This window comes from Sciurus vulgaris (genome assembly GCF_902686455.1).
Source record: "Sciurus vulgaris genome assembly, chromosome: 11".
NCBI classification, from domain to species: domain Eukaryota; kingdom Metazoa; phylum Chordata; class Mammalia; order Rodentia; family Sciuridae; genus Sciurus; species Sciurus vulgaris.
The window spans coordinates 15,467,210-15,490,863 of NC_136472.1; the positions used below are offsets into that span (position 1 = coordinate 15,467,210).

A 23,654-nucleotide genomic window follows, 5' to 3' on the forward strand; every position below is an offset into this window, starting at 1 on the left:
TCTTCTGACCTGAGGAGTTCCTGTGAGCTTTCAATCATGGTTAAACACGCAAAAATCAAGTAGGTAAGAATTTTAAATAACTTCTTCATGAGCTGTTTTGTGGACCTTATTTCATTTATTTATTTTTTCAAACACAGTTCTATGAATTATTAGAGATATATCATCTTATCATATTTACTATGCAAATATGGAAGTGATAAATGAATGTTTTAAGGAGGCAGAATTAGTTGTAGATTCAGAACTTGGTCCATGTTCATATTCTTTCCTCTGTCTTCCCCTGTGTTGGAGTACTTGGAACCATTTGAACATTATTTTAGACAGATTTCCGTGAAAGGCACTTATGCCATATCCAGGGCTGGTGGTACCTTTCAGTCTCCTTGTTCTGGGTTGACTGTTCTTTCTTTTCTAACAAACTGGTAATTTTTGTAAACATTAAATGAGGATGATCCATACAAAAGCTGTGGGGCAGTTATACTAAGAGTTATTATGAACGAGAAATATATGGTTTCAATATTTTCAAAAAACCAAGGTGTTATAAAGGTCAAAAATTTCCATGAAATGAATCGCAGCAGCTCAGGAGGCTGAGGCAAGAGAATCACAAGTTCAAAGCCAGCCTCAACAACTTAGTGAAGCCCTAAGAAACTTAGCAAGACTCTGTCTCAAAATAAAATATATTTTTAAAAAAAGGGCTGGGGATGAGACTCAGTGGATAAGTGACCCTGGGTTCAATCCTTGCTACAAAAAAAAACAAAAACAAAAAAAAACAAAACTCATTAGACTAAACTTAGAGATTCTCATGAAAAATCAGTTCTATCTTCAAAAATGAGAACCAAATAAAAGACACATGACATTCCAATTGATCAGGTAGTAATCCCATATTATTTATGATACATTTTCTTTTCATTTTTGGTAAAAAAAAAATAAAAATAAATATCAGAAATGAATTATCCTGCTTTAAACTACAAAAGTGTACTAAATATATCACTGAGCTCTGAACTGCATTCTGTTTTTCTGCATATTCTCAATTCTTCAGTGATGGAATTAGAATAACTGTTACCTGCCTTAGCAGATACACAGGCACAAACACACTTTCATATGCTAAGTCCTTATCACTGGTTGAAGAATATAATGCGGACCAAAAGTTGGCCCTGTGTGCTGGAGGTCAGAAGAGTGTGTTCAGAGGCTGACTTGCGAAGTGAAGTTGCCAGAGGCTTAGGAGAAAGGTGTCAGGAAGAGTAGTTAGTGCTGGATGGATATCCTTCCAAAAGCTACAGTTCCAGCAACGAAATTTAATATATTATGACTGCTTAAGAACAGATTCCAAACACTTCAAATCAAACAATGTGGAACTTACCACCCAAACAGAAGTGACAGCCCATAAAACTGGAACCTTCCAATGCTTGTCTCTGTGATTGGGCTAGGGAATGACAGGAATGAATGAAAGAATGGGATTAAGAAAAATGAATTCTCCTACCCCAACTAGAATATGGAGTTCAGGAAAGAAATTTTACAAAGGAATTGTCTCACGTGGAATATCAAGAGCTATAATCATATGGTTGGAGTGAGGGCTGGTGGAGAAACACAGAAGGCACAGAAAATCTCAGTGGTCCTATAGGGGAAGAAAGGCAAACTGGGGAGAAAAGACTCAAGACTTCAAAGTCACCCACAGCGGAAGGCCTGCTTGTCAGCACGCTGGCCAATAAAACCATGATAAAGATAAGTATCACATCAGGATATCTTAAGTATCAACCTTTATGAATTATTTTATTCAATTCTAAATTACCATATTTAATTCTTATGAGGGTAAATGCAAGTCTTATCACTGTCTTCATTCTGTAGTTGGAAAAAGGACACTCAGGGCAGTTACATTAGACCAAGGCCTGGTTGGTGGCATATGGTAGGACTGATATGCATCTCTTCCAAGCACCTGAGCTCCGTGTCTGGTAATCCTGATGTGCCTTCTCTGGGAAAGGTCCCCGCAGTGAGAACACGCTCTCCCCACACCAGTCATCCCACACATTACTGTGCATGGTGATTTGCTGTGATGATTCAGGAATTAAAGTCATCTTCAACCTGTCCGTAGTTCACATTGTCAGCTGGTGTAGGTGTTGGGTTGATGACAGGCTCGAAGTCCATGTGGATTGTGGGGAATTTGTGAAATGTATTCAAAGCTTGACAATTCATTTACGATTCTTTTTAGTGAGTGGGTCATTGTTGTTTGTTGGCCTGATTGCTTTTCTTCTGATAAAAGGGAAACATAGTGAAGGAGATGAGATCTTCACCCACTCAATCATTTGATTGATGGTTATACCTTAAACAGTTTGGGACAAAGGAGACAAGGAATAATATTAAAGTGAATCAAATTCAATTTGTTTGAAATTCAGTTTAGAATAGTAGATTTAGGAACCACCTGACACAGGTTAAAGTTGCCTTGAGTCCAGGATAGAGATTGAAAAATAGTACTTGTGTCAATAGACTCAATTTCTCAAGCTTAATAAAGGAGCTTAACAACAAAGTAAAATCATCACTTTGTTGAGAGGAGACAGAAAATGTACATCTAAAGTGACTGCAGAAGTTCTGGGCAGATGAGCAGCCTGAAAGCATCTGCTTTTCCTAAACTCAGAAGTGAATTCACAGAGAGGCACATAGAGACATTTTGATGAAGTCATTAAATAGTCTACATCTCTATTAAAAATTGTGTAAAAATTCAAAACTGGGCAGAAAATTCATAAAGAGTCTTCAAATTCACAGCAGTTAAGCCTGTTTGTAATTACTGCAACACATTTGATTTTAAAGTCAATATTTTTCAGGAGAATCTCAGGTTATAGGTGTAGGTAGAAAGAAATAACACATTTTCAAATGAATTCAATTTCTTCATCATTCTGTACCTCTATTTTTCTTGGTTATAGAACGTCTAGTGATTGTAAGACAATATTGATGGAGAACAGGACAGAAGTGACAGAGTTCATCTTGCTGGGACTGATTAGACACCCAGGTCTGCAGCTTCCCCTCTTTCTGACGTTCCTGCTCATCTATACCATCACTCTGGTTGGGAACCTGGGGATGATCCTGTTGATCGTCTTGGACTCCCGTCTCCACACTCCCATGTACTTCTTCCTTGGCAACCTGTCTCTGGTGGACTTGTGTTACTCCTCAGCTGTCACTCCCACATTCATGGCTGGGCTACTTATTGGTGACAAGGTCATCTCCTATAATGCTTGTGCTACTCAGATGTTCTTTCTTGGATCCTTTGCCACTGTGGAAAACTACCTCCTGACCTCAAGGGCCTATGATCGCTATGCAGCAGTGTGTAAGCCCCTGCACTACACCACCACCATGACAACCAGGGTGTGTGCATGCCTCATAATAGGATCCTATGTCTCTGGTTTGTTGATTGGCTCCTTCTACACTGGGGACACCTTTAGTCTCACTTTCTGTAAGTCCATCGTGGTCCACCATTTTTTCTGTGATATTCCAGCAGTCATGGTTCTCTCTTGCTCTGATAGACACATGAATGAGCTTGTTCTTCTTCCTGCATGTGCCTTCAATGTGGTTTTTGCTCTTATTGTTATCTCAATATCCTACATATTCATTTTTACCACAATGGGAAAGATGCGCTCAGGTGTAGGACATCAGAAGGCTCTGTCCACGTGTGCTTCCCACTTCACTGCTGTCTCCATTTTCTATGGGACTACCATCTTCATGTACTTACAACCTCTCTCTAGTCATTCAATGGATAGTGACAAATTTGCATCTGTATTTTATACTATGGTCATCCCCATGCTGAACCCGCTGGTCTACAGCCTGAGGAATAAGGAGGTCAAGAATGCATTCTCAAAGGTTGTTTTAGTGGCAAAATAATCTTTAGAGTTTGGATTAAATTTTGGGGGGAAGCATAACTCTTGTTCCTTCCTCTCATTGTCCATGTTTTGTCACATTTTAAAGCCCACCTGACTTCAAGTTCCTTTACTTCTGCAAAAGACTGTGGTCTTGGAAAAAGGAAACAACATATTTAGAATTGTAATACCTGAATGAGAATATTTCCGATATACTGGTGTCTTCTTGAGAAAAGTTTTATTAAAGATTTTTATGCATTCAATAATTTTTTAATTTTTCTGCATGTCAATGCCAAGATATGTAAAATAATTGCAGAACATCTCACAAGGAAAAGAAGTGAAGACAGGTATATCACTACCACGTTTGCACAAGGGTGTGGCAAATTTGCCAGAATTAAATGTCCTGTGGCTATTTTTGGTGTTGAATTTAATGTGTTTTTCGATACAAGGACACACAAGTAGTCAGGAAATGTCTTTACTGTGTAACTGAGAAGATATAATTGAAAGAGTATAGTTTGAAGCAGTCACCAGAGTAAAGAAGATCTGTCCCATCAGTGTGGAAGCTGGTCTTTCTTTACCTCTGTAATCATGATACCATATCCCATGCCGTAATAAATCTCTTATAACTACTTGCAGATCCAATTGATTGTTTCAGTAGAGACCTCTGATTAGTGCATTAGTTCTTAACAATCATCACATAATATTTGATTTATGTTTGAATATAAAAGTATATCCAATACTTTTTATCTTTTCCCACTAATTTAAGAGTTGTAATTTGAAGACAAAAATGTAAATTATTCCATGCAGGTATGTACTTTTTCCTTGTATGTTTTACAACAGATGAATAAATCTGGACTCTCATGTGAATTAATGTCTATTTCAGTCATTTGCTATAAACAACAGATTCCTATTTTAATTTGCAAAGCATATGTAGCCAGAGCATCAGACATACTGAGGAAAGGTAAAAGCAGTTTTAATGTATTCATGTGTTAACTATTAACATTTTTTCTGATTTTTGAAAATGTACACTGAGAAACTAATTATGTTGGACATTTTTTCAAAGGTTTTGAATTTAATTCTGACAATTCATTTTTATGTTAGTTGATTTGCGTTCTCTCTTGTCAGTCCCACAGAGTTCACTCCACTTCTTTAATTTTCTTGTTATTGCTTTACAACTTCTCCCATGCTGTTGCCCCAGGGTCTTGACAATATGTCTTCCCTGTGTTAAATGCTCTGTCTCTATTCAAGTCATTGCAGATATGTTACCATGTCCTAGAGGTTTTCCCTGACCATCTTTGTAAAATCATGAAACCCAAGAAAGACCCCAACACCTGGACTTCTATTGGAGAAAGCATCTGGCATAGCACTAGTCCAGGGGGAACCCCACAGGATGGTGACTGTGGACAAGGAACTGAGACCTGCCTTTTCCCTGGAGAGATGCTTATGGGGATGATCTGTGCTTCACACACAACCCTGGATCATCAGAAAAACAACTCAACTATGGGGTACTGTAGGGGTGCCAGGCTAGCTCAGTCACAGGTAAGAGCCAACAGAGTCAGACCCCAGGAGTTGGGTAAAAGCAGGCTTGTGGCATGCAACCTGCAAACTCATTTATTGCAGGAGAAACCATACATTTTATAGACTTTTAACACAATCACAAAGTGCTGTGGGGGTTCAGACCACCAGGCCCCTATATAGGTTGTCTTGGCAACACTAGGTAAATTTGGGGGCAGTTGTTTACTTTCCTAAGTGACCAGGCGGAATGCTCCTCTCCATAGGTATTCCTGACAGGTGTGAATGTGTGATGGTTTTCTTACGCACTTGAGACATTCATGGCTGCTAGCCATGACTTAGGATTTCTCCCGTTTCCCCCATTTTTATTAATTTGGACAAAGGATTCCTTCAGGAGGACCTGATTGACCTGAACTCTTGTGAGTCTCTTGTTGAAAATGGACCACAAACATTTAAGAACTGCCAGAATTATAAGGAAGAGTATGCAGGCTAATCCTAACTTTGTAGTAGTAGGATTCAGCATATTAAGCAGGTTCTATTTAAAGGTGGTAACACAGACCTTTCCCTGGAGGGAGAAGGGGACCACAGCCAATGTTCTAAAGTCCCAAGAAGCAAGCACACTTTATATCCTTTACAGATAAAGGTCTCTTTTGTTCTCCAGTTTTTTCCCCCTCATCTCTCCTTCTTGCCTATGTGATTAGGCCTAGTTTTGAGGTGAGATGCATAAAGTGAGAAGTGAACGGGCAGGGTAGGGCCAACGTGATTCAGCCAGGTAAATCTGGTAATCAGTGGGCTCTTGCAGATTCTCCCAGGGGCAGTCTCCAACTTCCAGAGGCAGATGGTTTTCATGGCCTCCATTTCCTCCATTTGACTTGATCCCCTATTTCTACACTAACTGCGTGCACCCAATTCTGGCTTTATTCCCCCTTTTTGCTTTAGGAACTTTTTACCGCTGTAAGGATGGGGGTGATGACTGCTCTGGCGGCTTTGAACTGGAAGGGGGCAGTGTGGGGCAAGTAGTTTGGAGTTTACTTTTAGAAACCGAGTCAATCGAGGGGTCCATGGTAGAAGTCTGGTTGGAGAAGAGCAGGTTGTAAAGTCATCTGGGGGTGGGTGCTTCTATGAGAGAAGAACAAAAAGATGTGTGCTGAAATGAGATTAATACAAAATAAATGTTGTAGCATCTGGAACATGTCATGAAGGTGACAGAAGTCAATAATCCCTCACCAGGAGGTGGAAGAACTGAGAAATTTTTCCCATAACAAGGCCTAACTAGGCTGGAGAGGACAAGACCTTCATGTGGGAACCTTAACATTGTCCAAGTTATCAGGAATGTAAACACATTTAACTATCCATGCATTGATGTCCCCAGAAAATATAACTAAGCTACTTAATGTGATCTGATTTTGTAAAATATCCTTTTATTGTTATGACCTGTTTGTAGTAGAGATTTATATATTTCTGTTACTCTGGGCTAGATAAACATACTAGCAAACATAATTTAAGCCTACCTGTGTAGCTTAGGAAAGTCTGTAGGCCTTAAACTGACTAAAACTTTGTGTCTCTGGCAGTTTCTCTTGATAATTATCAGGCACATTTGCCTAAGAATCTCTCTTTTGTAGCTGCCAGTATTTATTTTAGCATGCTAACACAAGTGTATTATTTAAGTTATATTTAACTATTGTTTCTTTCAAATGCCCAAGAATGGCTATATTTTGGTTTTAACTGTTTTGCTACATGTCTAAGATCAAGCTGATCAAATTGACCTTTTCTTGTCTTGTTAAAAAGTCAGCTGAGTTCCCACAGGGGTCACTCATGGGGAACTTGAGAGCAGCTTCTTGGCTTCTTTTGAGCCATTTGTTAGGTAGGGTGTCCTTGATGAGGTGGCTTCCCTTGGAAGCATCAGGGATGTCACCCTTTTCCAATGACCCTCCTCTGCAGCAGGTGCACTGATTGGCTTTTCATCCTCCAGTGGTCTCACCAATCTCCCTGATGGGGAGGCCGTGTGAACCAGAGTTGCAAAGCTCCTTAGAAAAGTCCTCTTGGGATTTCTTTTTACCCTTTGTAGCTTAGAGAGCACTGATGTATCATCTCAAACACAATAAACATGCTCCTGAAGGTCCCTCCACACACAAAAAAAGAAATGGTCCTCTTGTTCCCTGGGTTCACGCTGACTAAGGGCAAGGTCCAAATACTGGTTTTTCTTGACCTCTGTATTTAATTTCAATCTCTAAGTTTGATCTTAACCATCCCCAAGCCAGTCTCACCAGTTATAAAGTAAGTACTGGTTTTTAACCTCAATGTCTGCAACTTTACAGTTATTTACCCTTTTCTTTAAGTGGAGTCTGTGTTACTACTGGAGGTTACCACTACATACTATCTGTTCTGTAGGTGATGGCTTATTATCACAAGTTACCTAGGTTGTGTGTTCTTGAAGCAGTACCTCTGTAAAACTAACAGGTAATAGTTTTCCAAAATGAAATTAGCAAGAGCAAAAGTACATTCAGCTTGTATAATAGCTATCTTGAATTTTGGCTGAGCATTTCAGCTCTATATTATATCCCCTGTTTGAGATCACAGTGACTCCACAGCAAGAACCAATCATTTGACCATAACTTTAAAGAAGCTGAAGTCTGGCTTATTTTGGAGCCACTTTAACATGCAGTAAAGTGGGAGGAAAAGCCTTATCTGAGGTAAGGCGTGGCCCCTCACATCTTAAGTGTTTTAATTCTGATGTTGATCTTTGACTTCCTTAAATATCATTTTAAGCTTACATATATTGTTTCCTGAGTCTATATGAACATTAGTCAACACAATTTAATATTATATCCAAAACACAAATCAAAGACTGAAAGCGCTTTTGACTTTCCTTTTGTGTGGCAAAGTGGCAAAATGTTTTTTATGTTTCACAATACTAACCTTTAGACAAATTAGATTCTCACTAACCATTAGAAATACATTTCATTAAAAATTTTTTATCTCAGTGTAAAAGGTAACAAATTTTACATATACCTTATTGATAACAGGTCCTGTAATAATGCATTAAATGATAGAAACAAATCCCCAATAAATTTTACTCTTTATAAGTTTAAATTTACCATTACAGACAAGTTTAATTTGGAGAATAGCAGCTTGATAAATTTCTGCATTTAAAGCCTTGTATACCTGGAAAATATGAACACACTTAATATACAAATAATGACCATTCCAATTACCTTAATACCTTTATATTAACCAAACTTAGTTTTTAAAGAAAACTTTAGACTCTGTAACATAGCACAATACTTTAACAGTTGTTAACCATATGTTGTTTAACCATAATTGTATAAACCCCAATTTTGAAGAGTAATTGTTCTGAAGAAGAAAACTTAACATGATGTTAAGAGTGAATTAGTGTTTCTGAGAAATCCTTGTCATTTTAACAGATAGATTGAACTTTGGTTTTTATCAATTCATTAGTATTTGACCTTTGGAAAATCTTAACTAGCATTAACTGATTGTCTCACATACTTGTAACCAACTTAGTTACACACAAACTTGTTGAAATTTGCCCTTTACTTACACATAGACTGTCTTAGCACTTACTTAGACCCTCATATTTACCACATAAGCATTTTCTTACCCAGAAACATTTTGTTTTTCACTAAATATATTTCCATATTTAGAACCTTTTTTTTTCTGTTGACCCCTTATTGTTTACATCCTGAAACAGCTCTTATGACATTTCTGAATTTAGCTAATTCACTCCATTTTAACAAGTTTAAACACTTTGTTGTTTATAGTACTCTAATTGAAACACAGATGAAACTTTTGGAGCCCTTTGTATATAGAATTGTACCTGTTAGGACTTAACTCTCAGTTACACAAGGCAATTTTTAAAGCCCTTTTATTTGTCTATGAAAACACCAATAACATTTAAATATGTTATCCCCTGCAATTTAAGGAATTAAGAATACTCGATGTTATTTGATAATTAGCATTTTAACTTTGTAAATTAATCAGATGTCTCTAACAAACACTTTTGAGTAATCTTATATATGTTAGGTCTAATTTACTTAATTTACTGTAAAACCAAAATATCAGACAAGAGTATTGAATAGTATTTGCCGGCTCTTTCTTGTTGAAGAAAGGTCTTAGAAACGATTGATATTAGACTTTCATAAACATCAACGTTTTATTAGTTTGACCACCTAGAGACTTGAAAGTTAATTTCAAAGACTTTTTACTTTTATTAGTTTACCTGATTTAAATTGAACCCTTTTTAAATCACGTGAATTAAAAGTATTTGGATCCATTTTTAAAATTTTAATTTTATGTACGCTTATTATTCATGTCAATTTTGTCAAGTACATACATAGACAACCTGACATCAGACAATAACATATACACATAACACAAAAGCAAAGTCCTTGTAACATTTATCTCCATTGCAATGTAACAGATATTTAAAAATAACTCCTGAGTTGGATAAAAATAGAACTGATCAAAAAAATTATTAACCTAGGTATGTAGGATCAAAATTATGAGCTCAAAAAATATAGCATTTAAGAAAAACAAAACAAAACAAGAATCCTAGAAGAAAAAATAATAATGAACATTAATTATAGCGTGAGAGAGGGAAGAAGAGGTAGGCAGAGAGAAGGGATGAGAGGAAGGAAGTGGAAGAGAGAAAGTGAGTTAGCTCTGTGTAGCAGCCCAGGAGAAATTTAAAATGAACACTTTTTTCTTCTGTCTCATTTTGGTCCCCTGCTGAGATGGCTGCAGTTCTACATTCCAATGCAGGCTTCAGCAAGGCCAGGCGGGGGAAATTAGGACCTTTTAACCCTTTTTCCTGGTTGAGAAATCAGGTTAGGTTTGGATGCAGAAAATCATGAAACAGTATTTCCCCACTACTTTTGAGGAATGAGGCTGCTATATCATATTCCTTACTGCGACATGCCACAGGCTGTTGGGCTGTTGGGCTGTTTAGGATTATTTAGGGTGGGGAGGGGGCCATGAGGAATGTCCTGTTCTCCAGTTACTTGCGGAGAACAAAGAAGAGTAGCTGGAGGAGCTATCTTTTATTATCTCCACTGGGTTTCCTTCACCATTTTCCCTGGAATGGGGGGGACCTACAAGTTTTGTTTCCCTTTCTTCTATCATCCAAAAGAGTAATCTTTTTGGATCTACGTTCTCTGTTGGAATTCCCTTTAAACAGGCATACATCACTGTTAGTATAGGCTAAATGGTGCTGGTGGGACTAAACCTTCTCTCACTTCTGCCTTCCTAAGGGGGGCCAGGTCTGGGAGTGGGGTGGGGATCCAAGACCTTCCACCCGCATCTGGGCCCAAATTGATGGGGTAGGCTGCTGCAAATGGATTCTCCGGAGAAAAAGAAGATCCTTTTACAGTTTCCTGCTTGGAGGAGGGAACTCCGAGAGAACTCCAGAGGGAGTGGGAGAGGGCAATTCACTCCAAGGGTACAGAGGGTGAGGGGCAGATGGCGGGAGGCCTTTGTTACTCAGTGGGAGGCCTTTGTTATTATTGGTGTCTGTCTCCTGTCCTCAGAAGTTACAATGCTTGAAGTGAAGGCCTGGGGGTCATTTTCTTGTCTTTTGGTTACAAATTAAGTCCTCTCTGCAAGCTGGGAGCTATGGAGCTCTCTGCCTGGGGACGGGGGATTGGAGAAAACAAATCTCTCAGGAACAAGGAGAAGGACTGTAAAGTAGCCTGCAAGGAGTATCCCTAAGCCTAAGATAGGGGATCCAAGGGAGCACAAACAAAGAGGTGTTTAGGATCCAATATATTTTGGTGCTTCGCAGGGGAACTTCTGTTAGTGGTCACGTCACAGCCCTGTGTCCCACACGATGTCTCTGGTAAAAATCTTCACAGAGGGAGACCTGGTTCTGAATTCAGGGGGATCAATCCCTTATGTGAATTCGCTGGGAGAACAAAAGGGGAAAGTAGGGCCACTGGCGGGGGGCACGTAACTCGAGCCAGGGGCAGTGTGTGCCTATTCTTGGGAATTAGGAAAATTAGGACAAACAGGGAAGAAAAGGGAGGAGAGGGGGTCCTGTACTTACCCTCACAGGACCCTCAGCACACACAACACAAAGGGGCTCTTACCAAATCAGCAATCGGGGGAACTCGCCAAACCTGAGGGGCAGTGAGTAAGGAGGCATGTTGACGCCAAATGTGGGGGTGCCAGGCTAGCTCAGGTGCAGGTAAGAGCCAAAGGAGTCATAAACCAGACCCCGGGAGTTGGGTAAAAACAGGCTTGAGGCGAGCAACCTGCAAACTCATTTATTGCAGAAGAAACCATACATTTTATAGACTTTTAATCCAATCACAATGTGCCACGGGAGATCAGACCACCAAGCCCCTATACAGGTTCCCTTGGTAACACTAGGTAAATTTGGGGGCAGTTCTTTATGTTCCTAAGTGACCAGAGCAGAATGCTCCTCTCCATAGGTATTCCTCACAGACGTGAATGTGTGAAGGTTTTCTTTACACACTTGAGACATTCACAGCTGCTAGCCAAGACTTAGGATTTCTCCCAACAGGGTATAGCAAACCTGGGCTTAGTTCACTCTCCAGTTCTCGAACAGTATCAACATATAAACAGCAGACTCCTGGCAGACCTGCACCCAATTTTCACTAAGGACTCAAAGAGTGCAGATAGTACAGTGTCAGAGAAAAATAAGCAGCATGCTTAAAATTTCTGGGAAGACAAGTTTGATCAATATCAGATTGGATAGACTGGATTAAATACCTATTTCAGTAATGCCCATATGACATTGCACACCAACAAACATTAAGAACTTTTAGGAAATCATGTTCTCACCTACCAGTTTAAATAAGATGCCAGGAACAGGCCAGATAGTAAGAAGTATGGGATGACTTTTAGAAAATCTGAATCAGGTGTTTTATGGAAACTCAATGAGCTTGAGGAAAACACAGAAAAGTGATTCCGTGCACTAAGAGAAGCTTAAATGAAGAGATGAAAGCTATTTAGAAAATTAAAGATAAATTCTTGATTTGACAAATACACTCAGGTAAATTTAAAGCACAAAAGAAAGCATTGAAGCAGGACAGATCAAATAGAAGAAAGAATTTGTGATTTCAGAGAAAGGCAGCTTGAAACTGACCTTCAGAAGAGTAAAAGGAAAGCAGAATGAAGAGTAATCATGAAAACTTAACAGAAACTTGTAATAGTTTTAAAAGTGTGAAGATTCAGTGTTTGGGGGCTCATGAGAGTCTTGAGTATTCCAAAGAGGTAGAATACTTATTCAAAGAAATCATAACAGAACTTCCTACACCTACAGAGGATGCAAGTATCTAGGTTCATCATGGCCCAAGATCACTAGCCAGATTTAAATCAACTAAATCCATTTCAAGTTATTTAATAATCAAGCTGACTAAGGAAAAGATCAAGATTCTCCAGGCCACAGAAGAAAAAAAAAATCAGAAAAAAACACATGATACTGATGGCACAAATAGCATACTTCTCCAGAAATATTGCAGACCACAAGAGAGTGCCAAGAGGTTTTCACAGGACTAAAGGGTCAGGTGGGGACAATCTACCAACCAGGAATCCAGGAGAGGTATCTTGTAGAAACGAAGAGGAGATAAAGACATTTCCAGACAAAGAATATCTAAGAGAAGCTATCTCCACCATACCTGTTCTGCAAGAAGAAGTAAAGGAAATGTCTTCATACTGAGAGAGACATCAGTGAGTAGCAATCAACATGGAAGCAATTAAACTTACTGGTGTTTATCAGACACATCCAAAGTGCTCTGAATAAGCCATTCATGTCTTTGATGTGAAGACTGAACTCCTAAAGTTTAAACCTAACTAACTAATTGAATGCTCTGAGCAAGGAAATACAGAAAGATGTAAAAAGGGATATGGAAAATTCAACATGGAGGGGAATGAATGCAGTGCAGCTTGAGAGTCTTTTTCTCAGCCTATTTTCACTGTTTTGTTTCTTTTTTTTTATTTGCAGTCACTTTAAGTAGCTACCTTTTCAAAAAACCTTGTTACAATAAAAAAGAAAATTTGCTTGTAAGTCTCATGTTATGAACAAAGCAAAAACAGTCAAACAAAAAACAATAATCTATGCAACAAAAAACTGTACCATAGGAAATCACTTACCCACAAAGAGAACATAAGAGAGTGAAATAAGGAATACACTTCTAATAAAATCAGAAAACAAGTCACCAATTGGCTGTAGTACAAACATACCTATCAATAATTACCTAGAATATGAATGAATTAAATACTTTAGCAAAATGAAAAGGATGCTTGAATGAGTGCATAATAAGACAAGACACAACCATGTGTTCCTTACAAGAAATACACCTCATTTCTAAGGATACAGATAGGGAACCAAAGAATTAAAATATTCCATGCAAACAGAATCCAAAGAAAGCAGAGAAGCTCTATTTTTATCTCATAAAACAGACTAAGTTTTTGAAAAAGTTAAAGACAAAGAAATTCTTTATATGAGGATAATAAACATCAATTGTGAAAAGGAAATAATTCTAAGTATTTATTCACACAATTTGGAACAGCAAATTTATAAATCAAATACTATGCGACATGAAAGGAGAGATGCTCACTAAAACAATAATACCATGAGCTCTAACATTTCCACTTTTATCATTGGATATATCATCCAGTAGAAAGTCAACAAAGGAAAAGTAGAGTGAAATGCAACGCAGACCAAAGGCATAGAACAAGGAAGCACAATAGAAAACCAAGAAGTAAACCCACATATCCATAGGCAACTGATTTATCAAATGGGCTTTATAGAAAACACTGTCTTTTAATAATGATATTGAGAGAATTGGAGGGGCAAATGCAAAAAACCCAAAAGAAAGAAACTGACTCCTTTCTCTCATCAGTTCAAAAACCAACTCAAAATATACTAAAGACATGAACATAAGAACAGAAATTATAAAAAACAGTGGAAATGGTATAGGATATTGGAATAAGCAAAGATTTTTTTTTAAAGAAAGGTTACAAAAGCAGAAATACACATATGGGGTTACAACAAAATAAAATCCTTGTGTACAGAAAAGGAAATAATTGACAGAATGGAGGACAACCTAAAGGATGGGAGAAGAGATTTGAAAACTTTACATCTACGAGGGGATGGATATTCAGACGATAGAATGAATTCCAAAACTCAAGAGAAAACAAAACAAAAAATGCAAAGAAGCATATAACCTGATTGAAAAATGAGCAATAGACGTGAATATCGCAATTAATCAGTGGAATTCAGAGGAAATGAAATTGGTATGTCAGAAAGACATGTGTACCCTTGTATTCCCTGTGGTATTGCTTCTAACACCTAACAAATATAAACAAACTCAGTGTCCAAGAACTGATGAATAGATTAAGAAAACAGGATACATATGCATTAGGACATTTGGCTAAGTCATAACAAAGAAGGAAACCTGTCCTTTGCAATAGGATGTCACTAGTTTCTGAATGACCTCACTCATGTGTGGATTCTTGAAAAGTGGTTCTCACAGAAGGTAAGAATTGAGTAGTGTTTACCAGAGGATGGATGCAGTAGGGGGAAGGAGGGTTGGGGAAATGATGATCATTGGTGCTACTTACTTACAGTTTCTGTGTTTTCATTTATTGGTAAAATACATTCAATTTAAAAATAAAATAATGAGCTAGATCCCCACAGACACTTCAATTGCTTCTTGCTTAGAAAACAGGACAAGGAGCTATAGAAAGTCTCATGGGGGAAATCTCCAGAGGTCTCCAAATCTGTATAATTCTCTCCAGATCTCCATGTATTTGCCTCTGAAATCCCAAAGAATCAACATCACTTGTTTTAGAAGGAACATCTATATCCCAGCTCCACTGGATATTCTTTTTTCTTCTGTATGATATTGGTAGTATGCAGCCTTCTTCAGAACTGAGAATTTGTTATTTGCCTTCAGCTATGGTCAGAGAAACATTCAAAGGAAAAAAATCACATTGGTTGAATTTTAAATGATACTATTTTCTTAAGACATTCTATGGATGATTTATTTATTTATGGGCATGATGTGTGAATTATTCTGGGAGAAAAGTAATAGTATCCTATATATTGTACATACAAGGAGGGTAAGTAATTCTTCATAGGGCACATTAAGAATTCATGGTACAATCTCAAGTGGATCCATGTTAATTGTCTTTCCTCCTTTTCTCCTACTATGAAGAATATGGAGTCTTTTGACAATAATCTGAGGGAGACCTTTTTCATAGCACTTATTCCATGTAGCATTCCTGATTTTCTGAATTTTAAATAACCCCTCTGGATAAATTGCCTTTCAATTCCAGCAGAGTGGCAAGTTCTATATTATATAAAATTTTAGAGAGAAGTATAAGCTATGCAAAACACTGGTTACTGTGCCTGCTATGAGTTATTTGAAACAGAAAGATGTTCCTAAATGTTTCTAAAAGCTGAGATGAGTCTGGGTATAAATGTCAAAATATCTATCATGGGGACTTTACTATTCATAGAACAAATCTTGTTTCTTCCACAAAGTAATAAAAACATGAGCAAAATATATGACAGATGATACTTTGATTGATTGGTTACCTTACCTCATTCACTACATATTAGATGATATAAATGTTTAAAATGCAAACACAAACAAAATCCTGGAAGTGAAATGATCCTTCTATAAACTATAAAATGATCCTCAATTAATTAACAGGCTCTGATCTGCATCTAAACTTCACCATGGTCTCAGGCTTGTGAGGTGGCTCTAATTCATTAATCTTGAGTCTTTCTCAATCTGCCTGTTTAAATTTAGAGCCTCACCTACCTTCTTATATTCCCAGTTTCCTTACTGGTAAAATAAGAACAACAATACAACCTATTTCACACATGCACACACATGCAACACTGACGTACAGATCCCTTATCACTTATTGTAGAACACTGTATACACCAGAGGGATCAAGTGCATTAATATTGGCAACCTTGATGTCTTCATGGGAAGGCTTCTAAATTGAAGTTGTTAAATACTTAGGAGAAATACATTTAGCAGTATCCAAATTAAAATATGGATTTTAAGGAAGAAATTTTCAGCAGGACAGGTCCACATGGAATTGCAGCAGCAGTGATCACATGCTTAGAGTAATGAAAGAATCAACTGAGAGCACACAAATCCTAAATGGCCGTTGTAGGGAGAAAAGGAAAAATTGAGAAATAAGCTTAACACATCAAGGTCTCCCACAACTAAAGGCATGAATTTGAGCATCCTGCTTGTTCAAACCAGCATGAGCTGTTATCCCATCCTACCCATATGATGGCATAGCATCCCAAATTTTCCTTTTCTTTATGTATTATTCTGTTCTCACAAGAGTACCTCAAAGTAGTTCTCATTAATGTCTTCATTGTGCAGATGGAAATTTGATGTTGAGAGGAGTTGATTTAGGACCAAGTCTTGTACGTAGGTAGTAAATGGTAGGTCTGATGGGCATCTCTTCCAGGAATCCAAGCTCCGTGTCTTCTGTTTCTGACAGGCCTTCACTCACAATCACCTCTGCAGGAAGCACATGTTCCCACCATCTGAGGTAACCACAGCCACTGTGTAAGAGATGTACTGTGCTTATTCAAGAGTTAAACTCATCTCGGTCTAATCAAAGGTTATGTCTTTAGGCACATCGCTATGCACAAGTGTAGATGTGCTGTTGATAATAAGCATGAGAGTGTGGGGAAAGGTTAATATGTAAAGCAGAGCTTATGAACTGATGTAGGGTCCTTCTGTGGCTGAAACAAGTATCACTTCACTGTTATTGATTTGCTTATTTGTTCTGTCTCTAATGAGAGGCAAACATTATTGTAAAAAAAGAATTTAGCATCTAATCAGTCACTTCCTTCGATCACTATGAAGCCACAAATCCTTCTTTAATTAATATTAGCTCCATAGACTAAGGAAACATTCAGCATTGGTTAAGGATTGGCATGGGCTCAGGGACGAGATTGTCAATATGAATGAGTTATTGTGCTTGTTATACATCAATATTTACATGAATTTAACAATGATACAAACTCACAATGTTGTTGAAAGGAGACACAAACTGCATAGTTAATATGCCTCCAAATTACTGGCAGGTGAGAAATGTAAAAGTTTCATGTTCTTTTCTAGAAGACCTGAATGAACTGAGTGATGAGACGACAGAAGTCATTTTCATCAAGCAGTTACACTGACTTCATCTCAGATTAACAATTTTTACATTGCATACATGATCCATTACAGTTTCTAGGGTGTCACAGCATGCAACCCTGTGTATTAGTGGCACAATCCATTTGATTCACTTGTACTAGAGAATCTCAGATTACTTACCACCTATTGTGATAATGAAAGAACTAATGTTGTGTATTCATTCTCAATTTTCAACTCATTACTTTATAATTCTCTTCTTTCTTCTCAGATGCTATACAACTTCTAGTGATTCTCAGGAGACTGATGGAGAATAGGACAGACGTGACAGAGTTCATCCTGCTGGGACTGACCAGTGACCCAGGTCTGCAGCTTCCCCTCTTTCTGACGTTCCTGCTCATCTACACCATTGATCTGGTTGGGAACCTGGGGATGATCCTGTTGATCATCTTGGACTCCCGTCTCCATGTTCCCATGTACTTCTTCCTTGGCAACCTGTCTCTGGTGGACTTGTGTTACTCCTCAGCTGTCACTCCCACAGTCATGGCTGGGCTCCTTATTGGTGACAAGGTCATCTCCTACAATGCTTGTGCTGCTCAGATGTTCTTTTTTGGATCCTTTGCCACTGTGGAAAACTACCTCTTGGCGTCAATGGCCTATGATCGCTATGCAGCAGTGTGTCAGCCCCTGCACTACACCACCACCATGACAACCAGGGTGTGTACCTCACTGATCATCGGCTGCTATGTCTGTGGCTTCCTGAGTGCCTCCATCCTCACTTGGGACACATTTATTCTCATCTTTTGTAAGTTCAACGTGGTCCATCATTTTTTCTGTGATGTCCTAGCAGTCATGGTTCTCTCTTGCTCTGATACACATATTAGTGAGCTTGTTTTGATTTATATTGTCAGTTTCTGTATCTTCTTCGCTCTCCTCATAATCCTAATATCCTACATATTCATTTTTATCACCATCCTAAAGATGCGCTCAGCTGCAGGACACAGGAAGGCTCTGTCCACCTGTGCCTCCCACTTCAGTGCTGTCTCCATTTTCTATGGGACTCTAATCTTCATGTACCTACAGCCCAGCTCCAGCCACTCCATGGACACAGACAAAATTGCTTCTGTTTTCTATACTATGGTCATCCCTATGCTGAACCCTGTGATCTACAGCCTGAGAAATAAGGAGGTTAAGATTGCATTCCTAAGGGTCTGGTCTGAAAAAGTAGGTAAGACCCAAATTGATTTTCCTCAAAATGTGTCTTGAGATTTTTGTCTGGTAGGTTTCAGAGTTCTATCCTTATTCTGTATGTTATACATTTTCATAATATTATGCCTTGGCATGGTCTATTGCAATTGTGCATTTGGGGTTCCTGTAGTTTACTTGCTTTTTATTTTTCATTTCATTCTTAAGTTTCAAAATTTTCAGATGTTTTTTCATTGAAAATACTGTGCCTTCCTTTGGTTTGTATCCCCAAGCCTTCTTCTATCCTAATAGATCTTAAATTTTGTCTTTTCATGTTATCTCATATTTCTTGGGAATTATATTAATGTTATATTATCATCTTTTTCCATGCTCAACTTTATTTTCAAGTTCATATAGTTTGTCTTCATTGCCTGAGACTCTGTCTTCTAAGTGGTCCAGTCTGCTGGTAATAGTTTCCAATGAGTTCTTTTTTTTTTTTTTTTCTTTATTTTTGTAATGTTGTTTGATTCATTCTGTTATTTTTCCCTTCCCCCCACCCCTCCCACCCCTCTTTTCCCTCTATACAGTCCTTCCTTCCCCCATACTTGCCCCCCTCCCTAACCCTAACTCTAACCCTAACACTAACCCTTCCCTCCCCCCATTATGGGTCATCATCCACTTATTAGCGATATCATTCGTCCTTTGGCTTTTTGAGATTGGCTTATCTCAATTAGCATGATATTCTCCAATTTCATCCATTTGCCTGCAAATGCCATAATTTTATCATTCTTTATGAGATTAAAGAGCAAATGCACGCACTGAATGATGAGATGAAAGAGCAAATGCAGGCATTGAATGATCGCACCAATCGACAATTAGAAGAGCAAATACAGGAAGCTAAAGATCATTTCAATAAAGAGTTAGAGATATTGAAAAAAAACCAATCAGAAATCCTTGACATGAAGGAGTCAATAAACCAAATTAAGAATTCCATAGAAAGCATATCCAGTAGGATAGAACACCTGGAAGACAGAACCTCAGATATTGAAGACAGAATATTTAACCTTGAAAACAAAGTTGAACAAACAGAGAAGATGGTAAGAAATCATGAACAGAATCTACAAGAACTATGGAATATCATGAAAAGGCCAAATTTAAGAATAATTGGGATTGAGGAAGGCCTAGAGAAACAAACCAAAGGAATGAACAATCTATTCAATGAAATAATATCAGAAAATTTCCCAAATCTGAAGAATGAAATGGAAAATCAAGTTCAAGAGGCTTATAGGACTCCAAATACACAAAATTACAACAGACTCCAATGAGTTCTTGATTTGGTTTATTATTTCCCTCCTTTCAAGGATTTCTGTTGCTTTTGCTTTTTTCGTTTGTTTGTATTTTGGTGGGGATTTTGTTTTGTTTTTGTTTTTTTAGAATCTCTATCTCTTTATTGAAGTGAGGCAATTTGTTCCCCTATTTTTTATGTTGTTTGTATATATACCCATCTAACAGGTGGATTTGACAAAGTACAGTTTCTACCCCGGTAATTATAGTGTTCCTGAAGGTTCGCAGTAACTCACATTTTATGGGGAGACAGATAATAACGACAGCAAATGGAAGCAATTTAAAGCATTAAATTAAATAATTCTTGCAATGAAATGTACAATGTCGAAGTCACACTAATCAGAAATGATTTGATCTGTTTTTGGCCACAGTAAAAACAGGAAATTTACATAAGGATTTACAGTTTCATATGATAACCAGGGATACAAGAGAAGTGATGTAGAATGTGATGATCATGAGGGAGGAGGGGAAAAATAGAATTGAAAATTAAAGGAATATGAAAGGGAGATTGGCTGTCAGCAGAGGAAAAGAGAGAAGTTGAGGGAAGCTGATAAGTGAGAGAAAAAAATGTAAAGTATAAAAATTAAAAATAAAATAAAATATAAAAAATTAAAAAACAAAAAACCCCAAAATATTGAAAAGAAATAAAAGTTTACAAAGAACAAAATCCATATATACTAATCAAGCATCTTAGTCCTCAAAATATTGATCCATGAAAAATAACTACATTCAAATAAAATGGTAGAAATGAGAAAAATAAAGATGTATGGACATTCATATGTATACAGTTAAGGATAGAGTTCTTAAAGAAGAAAATAAGAGGAGATGGGTTCATGGAAAAGGGTTTGTAGATTCAAGAGGTGAATGGGACACATGCAGTGGTGATGTAGGATGTGTTTATAAGAGGAGAGGAGGGAGGACAAAGAAATAGAAGTAAAATAATGAAAGGAATATTGAGAGAGAGAGAGAGAGAGAGGGAGCCAATGAGTTTGGCTATTGGCAAGAAAAAGTAGAAATATAGACAAAAGAAAACAGAGCTCTTAAAGAGTCAATAGAAAATCAATCCAAAATATATTAATCAAGAAATTAATCTTCTAAAAAATAAAAAGCACAAAGGAGCTACCTTCAAGAAATGCTAAAACTAAAAAAAAAAAGCAGAAACAAATATGTTTTTGTACCAATGTATATACTTCCATCAATTGTCAATCGGTGCCCATTCAGAAACAATAAAAGCATAACAAAAACAAAATAGTGGAGTAGTGGATGAGAGCTTTCTCTTCCTGTCTGACAAACCGCCCTTGCATTTCTCAGTTCCCTCCTCAGCAGGATGGTGTGGGAGCTCTGATGCTCCCAGCTGAGCTTTCTGGGTACTGCCTTTGGGCTCTGTGTGATGAGTTGCTGCAAATGAAGCTCCCAGGGTGGGGGTTTGATCTGGTATTGCCCCCAAATATTTTATTGTGTGGGGATTTTGGAGACATTAAGGAATCAACAGAATTCCAGGAGGTAACCCACTACTCTCCCCAGAGTACCACTGTGGGAAGGGGGAGTTGGTCCTTCATTACTTTGTTGTGTAGGGATACTGTGCTTTTTCTGGCTTCTCAAGGACTGTTTCCAAGCACTGAGCTCTGTCACTCCACCCGGATCAGTTTCTCCCTGCCACTGATCCTGTTTTGCCACCCCGTTCAAGGGAGTAGGGGAAGGTGGGCTTTTTCTGGCCTCTCTTATATGTATTGCCACGTGGCAAAATAGTCTCCATACCAGAGATTCCTCTATTTTCTAGGCTCACTTTAAATCTCCCAGTTAGCCTCTGCTGGATGTATATATCGGTTTCCATCTGGACCTCACCAATCTAATCTCCTGGTCTGCCTTCATGCCGGTGTCTCATGGAGGTATTAAAGTGCTTCCAGCTTGGGTTCCTGTACATGGCTAGGGGGGATCTTAGAATAAGGCATGGGTCTTAGAAAAATATATATGAAGCTCTGAAAGAGAATCGGTGCCTACTAAGAATACTATACCCTGCAAAACTAAGATGCGGATTTGACAATGAAATAAAAATCTTTCACGATAAACAAAAGTTAAAAGAATTCACAACTAAAAAGCCTGTGTTATAAAACATTCTCAACAAACTATTTCAAGTGAAGAAATAAAAAATAAGCATGAAAACCAGCAAAGGGAGAAACTACACTAGAATAAAATAATTTAAGAGAAGGGAATTCAAATTAAAAACAGAAATGATTCAAAAAGACAGGAAATAAGAATCATTTCTCAATAAGAACACTGACTCTAAATGGCCTAAACTCATCAATCAAAAGACACAGACTGGCAGATTGGATTAAAAGCAAGACTACCTTCAAAAGACTCATCTCTTAGGCAAACACATTTACACACTGAAAAAAATTACCATTCACATGGATCTCTAAACAAGCAGGGGTTTCTAACCTCATATCTGATAAAGTGAACATCAAGTAAAAATTTATCAGAAGGGATAAAGAAGACCATATCATACTGTTTGAGGGAATTAAACAACAAGAAGATAAAATAACCATAAATATTATGCTCCAAATAATGTAACATTTACATACATCAAACAAACCCTTCATATTCTCAAAATTCAAATAGATCATAACACAATAATAGTGAATGATTTCAGTGCACCTCTCTCACCAATGTATAGATCTTCAAAACAAAACCTACATGAAGAAGGTATAGAACTAAGAAATATAATTAAAAATTTAACACTTAACAGACATATATTGAATATTTCATCTATCAATGAATGAATACGCTTTATTCTAAACTGCACATGAAATATGTTCTATAATATTCCATATCATAGGCTACAATGCAATGCTTATCAAATACAAAAAAAAAAAAAAAAAAAAAAGAAAAAAAAATAAGAAAATGGAGCCTGGTAAAGTGATGTAGGTCTGTAACCCCAATGGCTCAGGAGGCTGAGGAAGGAGGATTGAGAGTTCAAAGCCAGCCTCAGTAACAGTGAGGTGCTAAGCAACTCAGTGAGATCCTGTCTCTAAATAAAATACATAAAATGGCTGGGGATGTGGCTGAGTGCCCCAGTGTTTGATCCTCCCTTTCAAATAAAGATAATATCTTCATTTTATCAGATTATAAAAGAATGAAACTAAAAATTAATATTAAAATAAAAAATGGAAGTTACTCTAACATCTGGAGACTAAATAATACACTGTTTTATGACCAATGGAGAGCTGGAGAAATCAGTAGTGAAATTACAAAAGTACTTGGAGGTGAATGAGAATGGTGATACAACCTATCCAAGTACCTGGGACACTATGAGGGCAGTGCTAAGGGGACAGTCCATTGCACTGAGCTCATTCGTTAAATGAATAGAAAGTCAATACATACATAGCACAACTTCACATCTCAGAGACTTAGAAAAAGAAGACCAAACCAACACCACGAGCAGAAGACAGAAAATAATTAAAATCTGAGCCCAAATGAAAGAAATTGAAAGAACAAAAAATTGATGAAACAAAAACTTGGCTCCTTGAAAAAATAAACAAAATTGATAAACCCTGATTCAAGCTAATGATGAATAAAGAGAGAGAAAATCCAAATTATTAATTTGTGGTGCTAAAGGAAA

The 23,654-nt window shown here is 37.5% G+C and overlaps 2 protein-coding genes across 2 annotated transcripts; both read left to right on the plus strand.

The window, feature by feature from the left end:
• Positions 1 to 2,937: 2,937 nt before the first annotated feature.
• On the plus strand, positions 2,938 to 3,861 carry LOC306639118 (olfactory receptor 5B3-like; the record flags this gene model as incomplete). The annotated part of the gene is made up of 1 exon (XM_079102543.1): positions 2,938 to 3,861. The coding sequence occupies one exon, from the start codon at positions 2,938 to 2,940 to the stop codon at positions 3,859 to 3,861; it is 924 nt and encodes a 307-aa protein (XP_078958669.1).
• Positions 3,862 to 17,802: 13,941 nt separating this feature from the next.
• On the plus strand, positions 17,803 to 18,772 carry LOC306638397 (olfactory receptor 5B3-like; the record flags this gene model as incomplete). Its single annotated transcript, XM_079101697.1, has 1 exon — positions 17,803 to 18,772. The coding sequence occupies exon 1, from the start codon at positions 17,813 to 17,815 to the stop codon at positions 18,770 to 18,772; it is 960 nt and encodes a 319-aa protein (XP_078957823.1). The 5' UTR covers positions 17,803 to 17,812.
• Between the last annotated feature and the right edge of the window lie 4,882 nt (positions 18,773 to 23,654).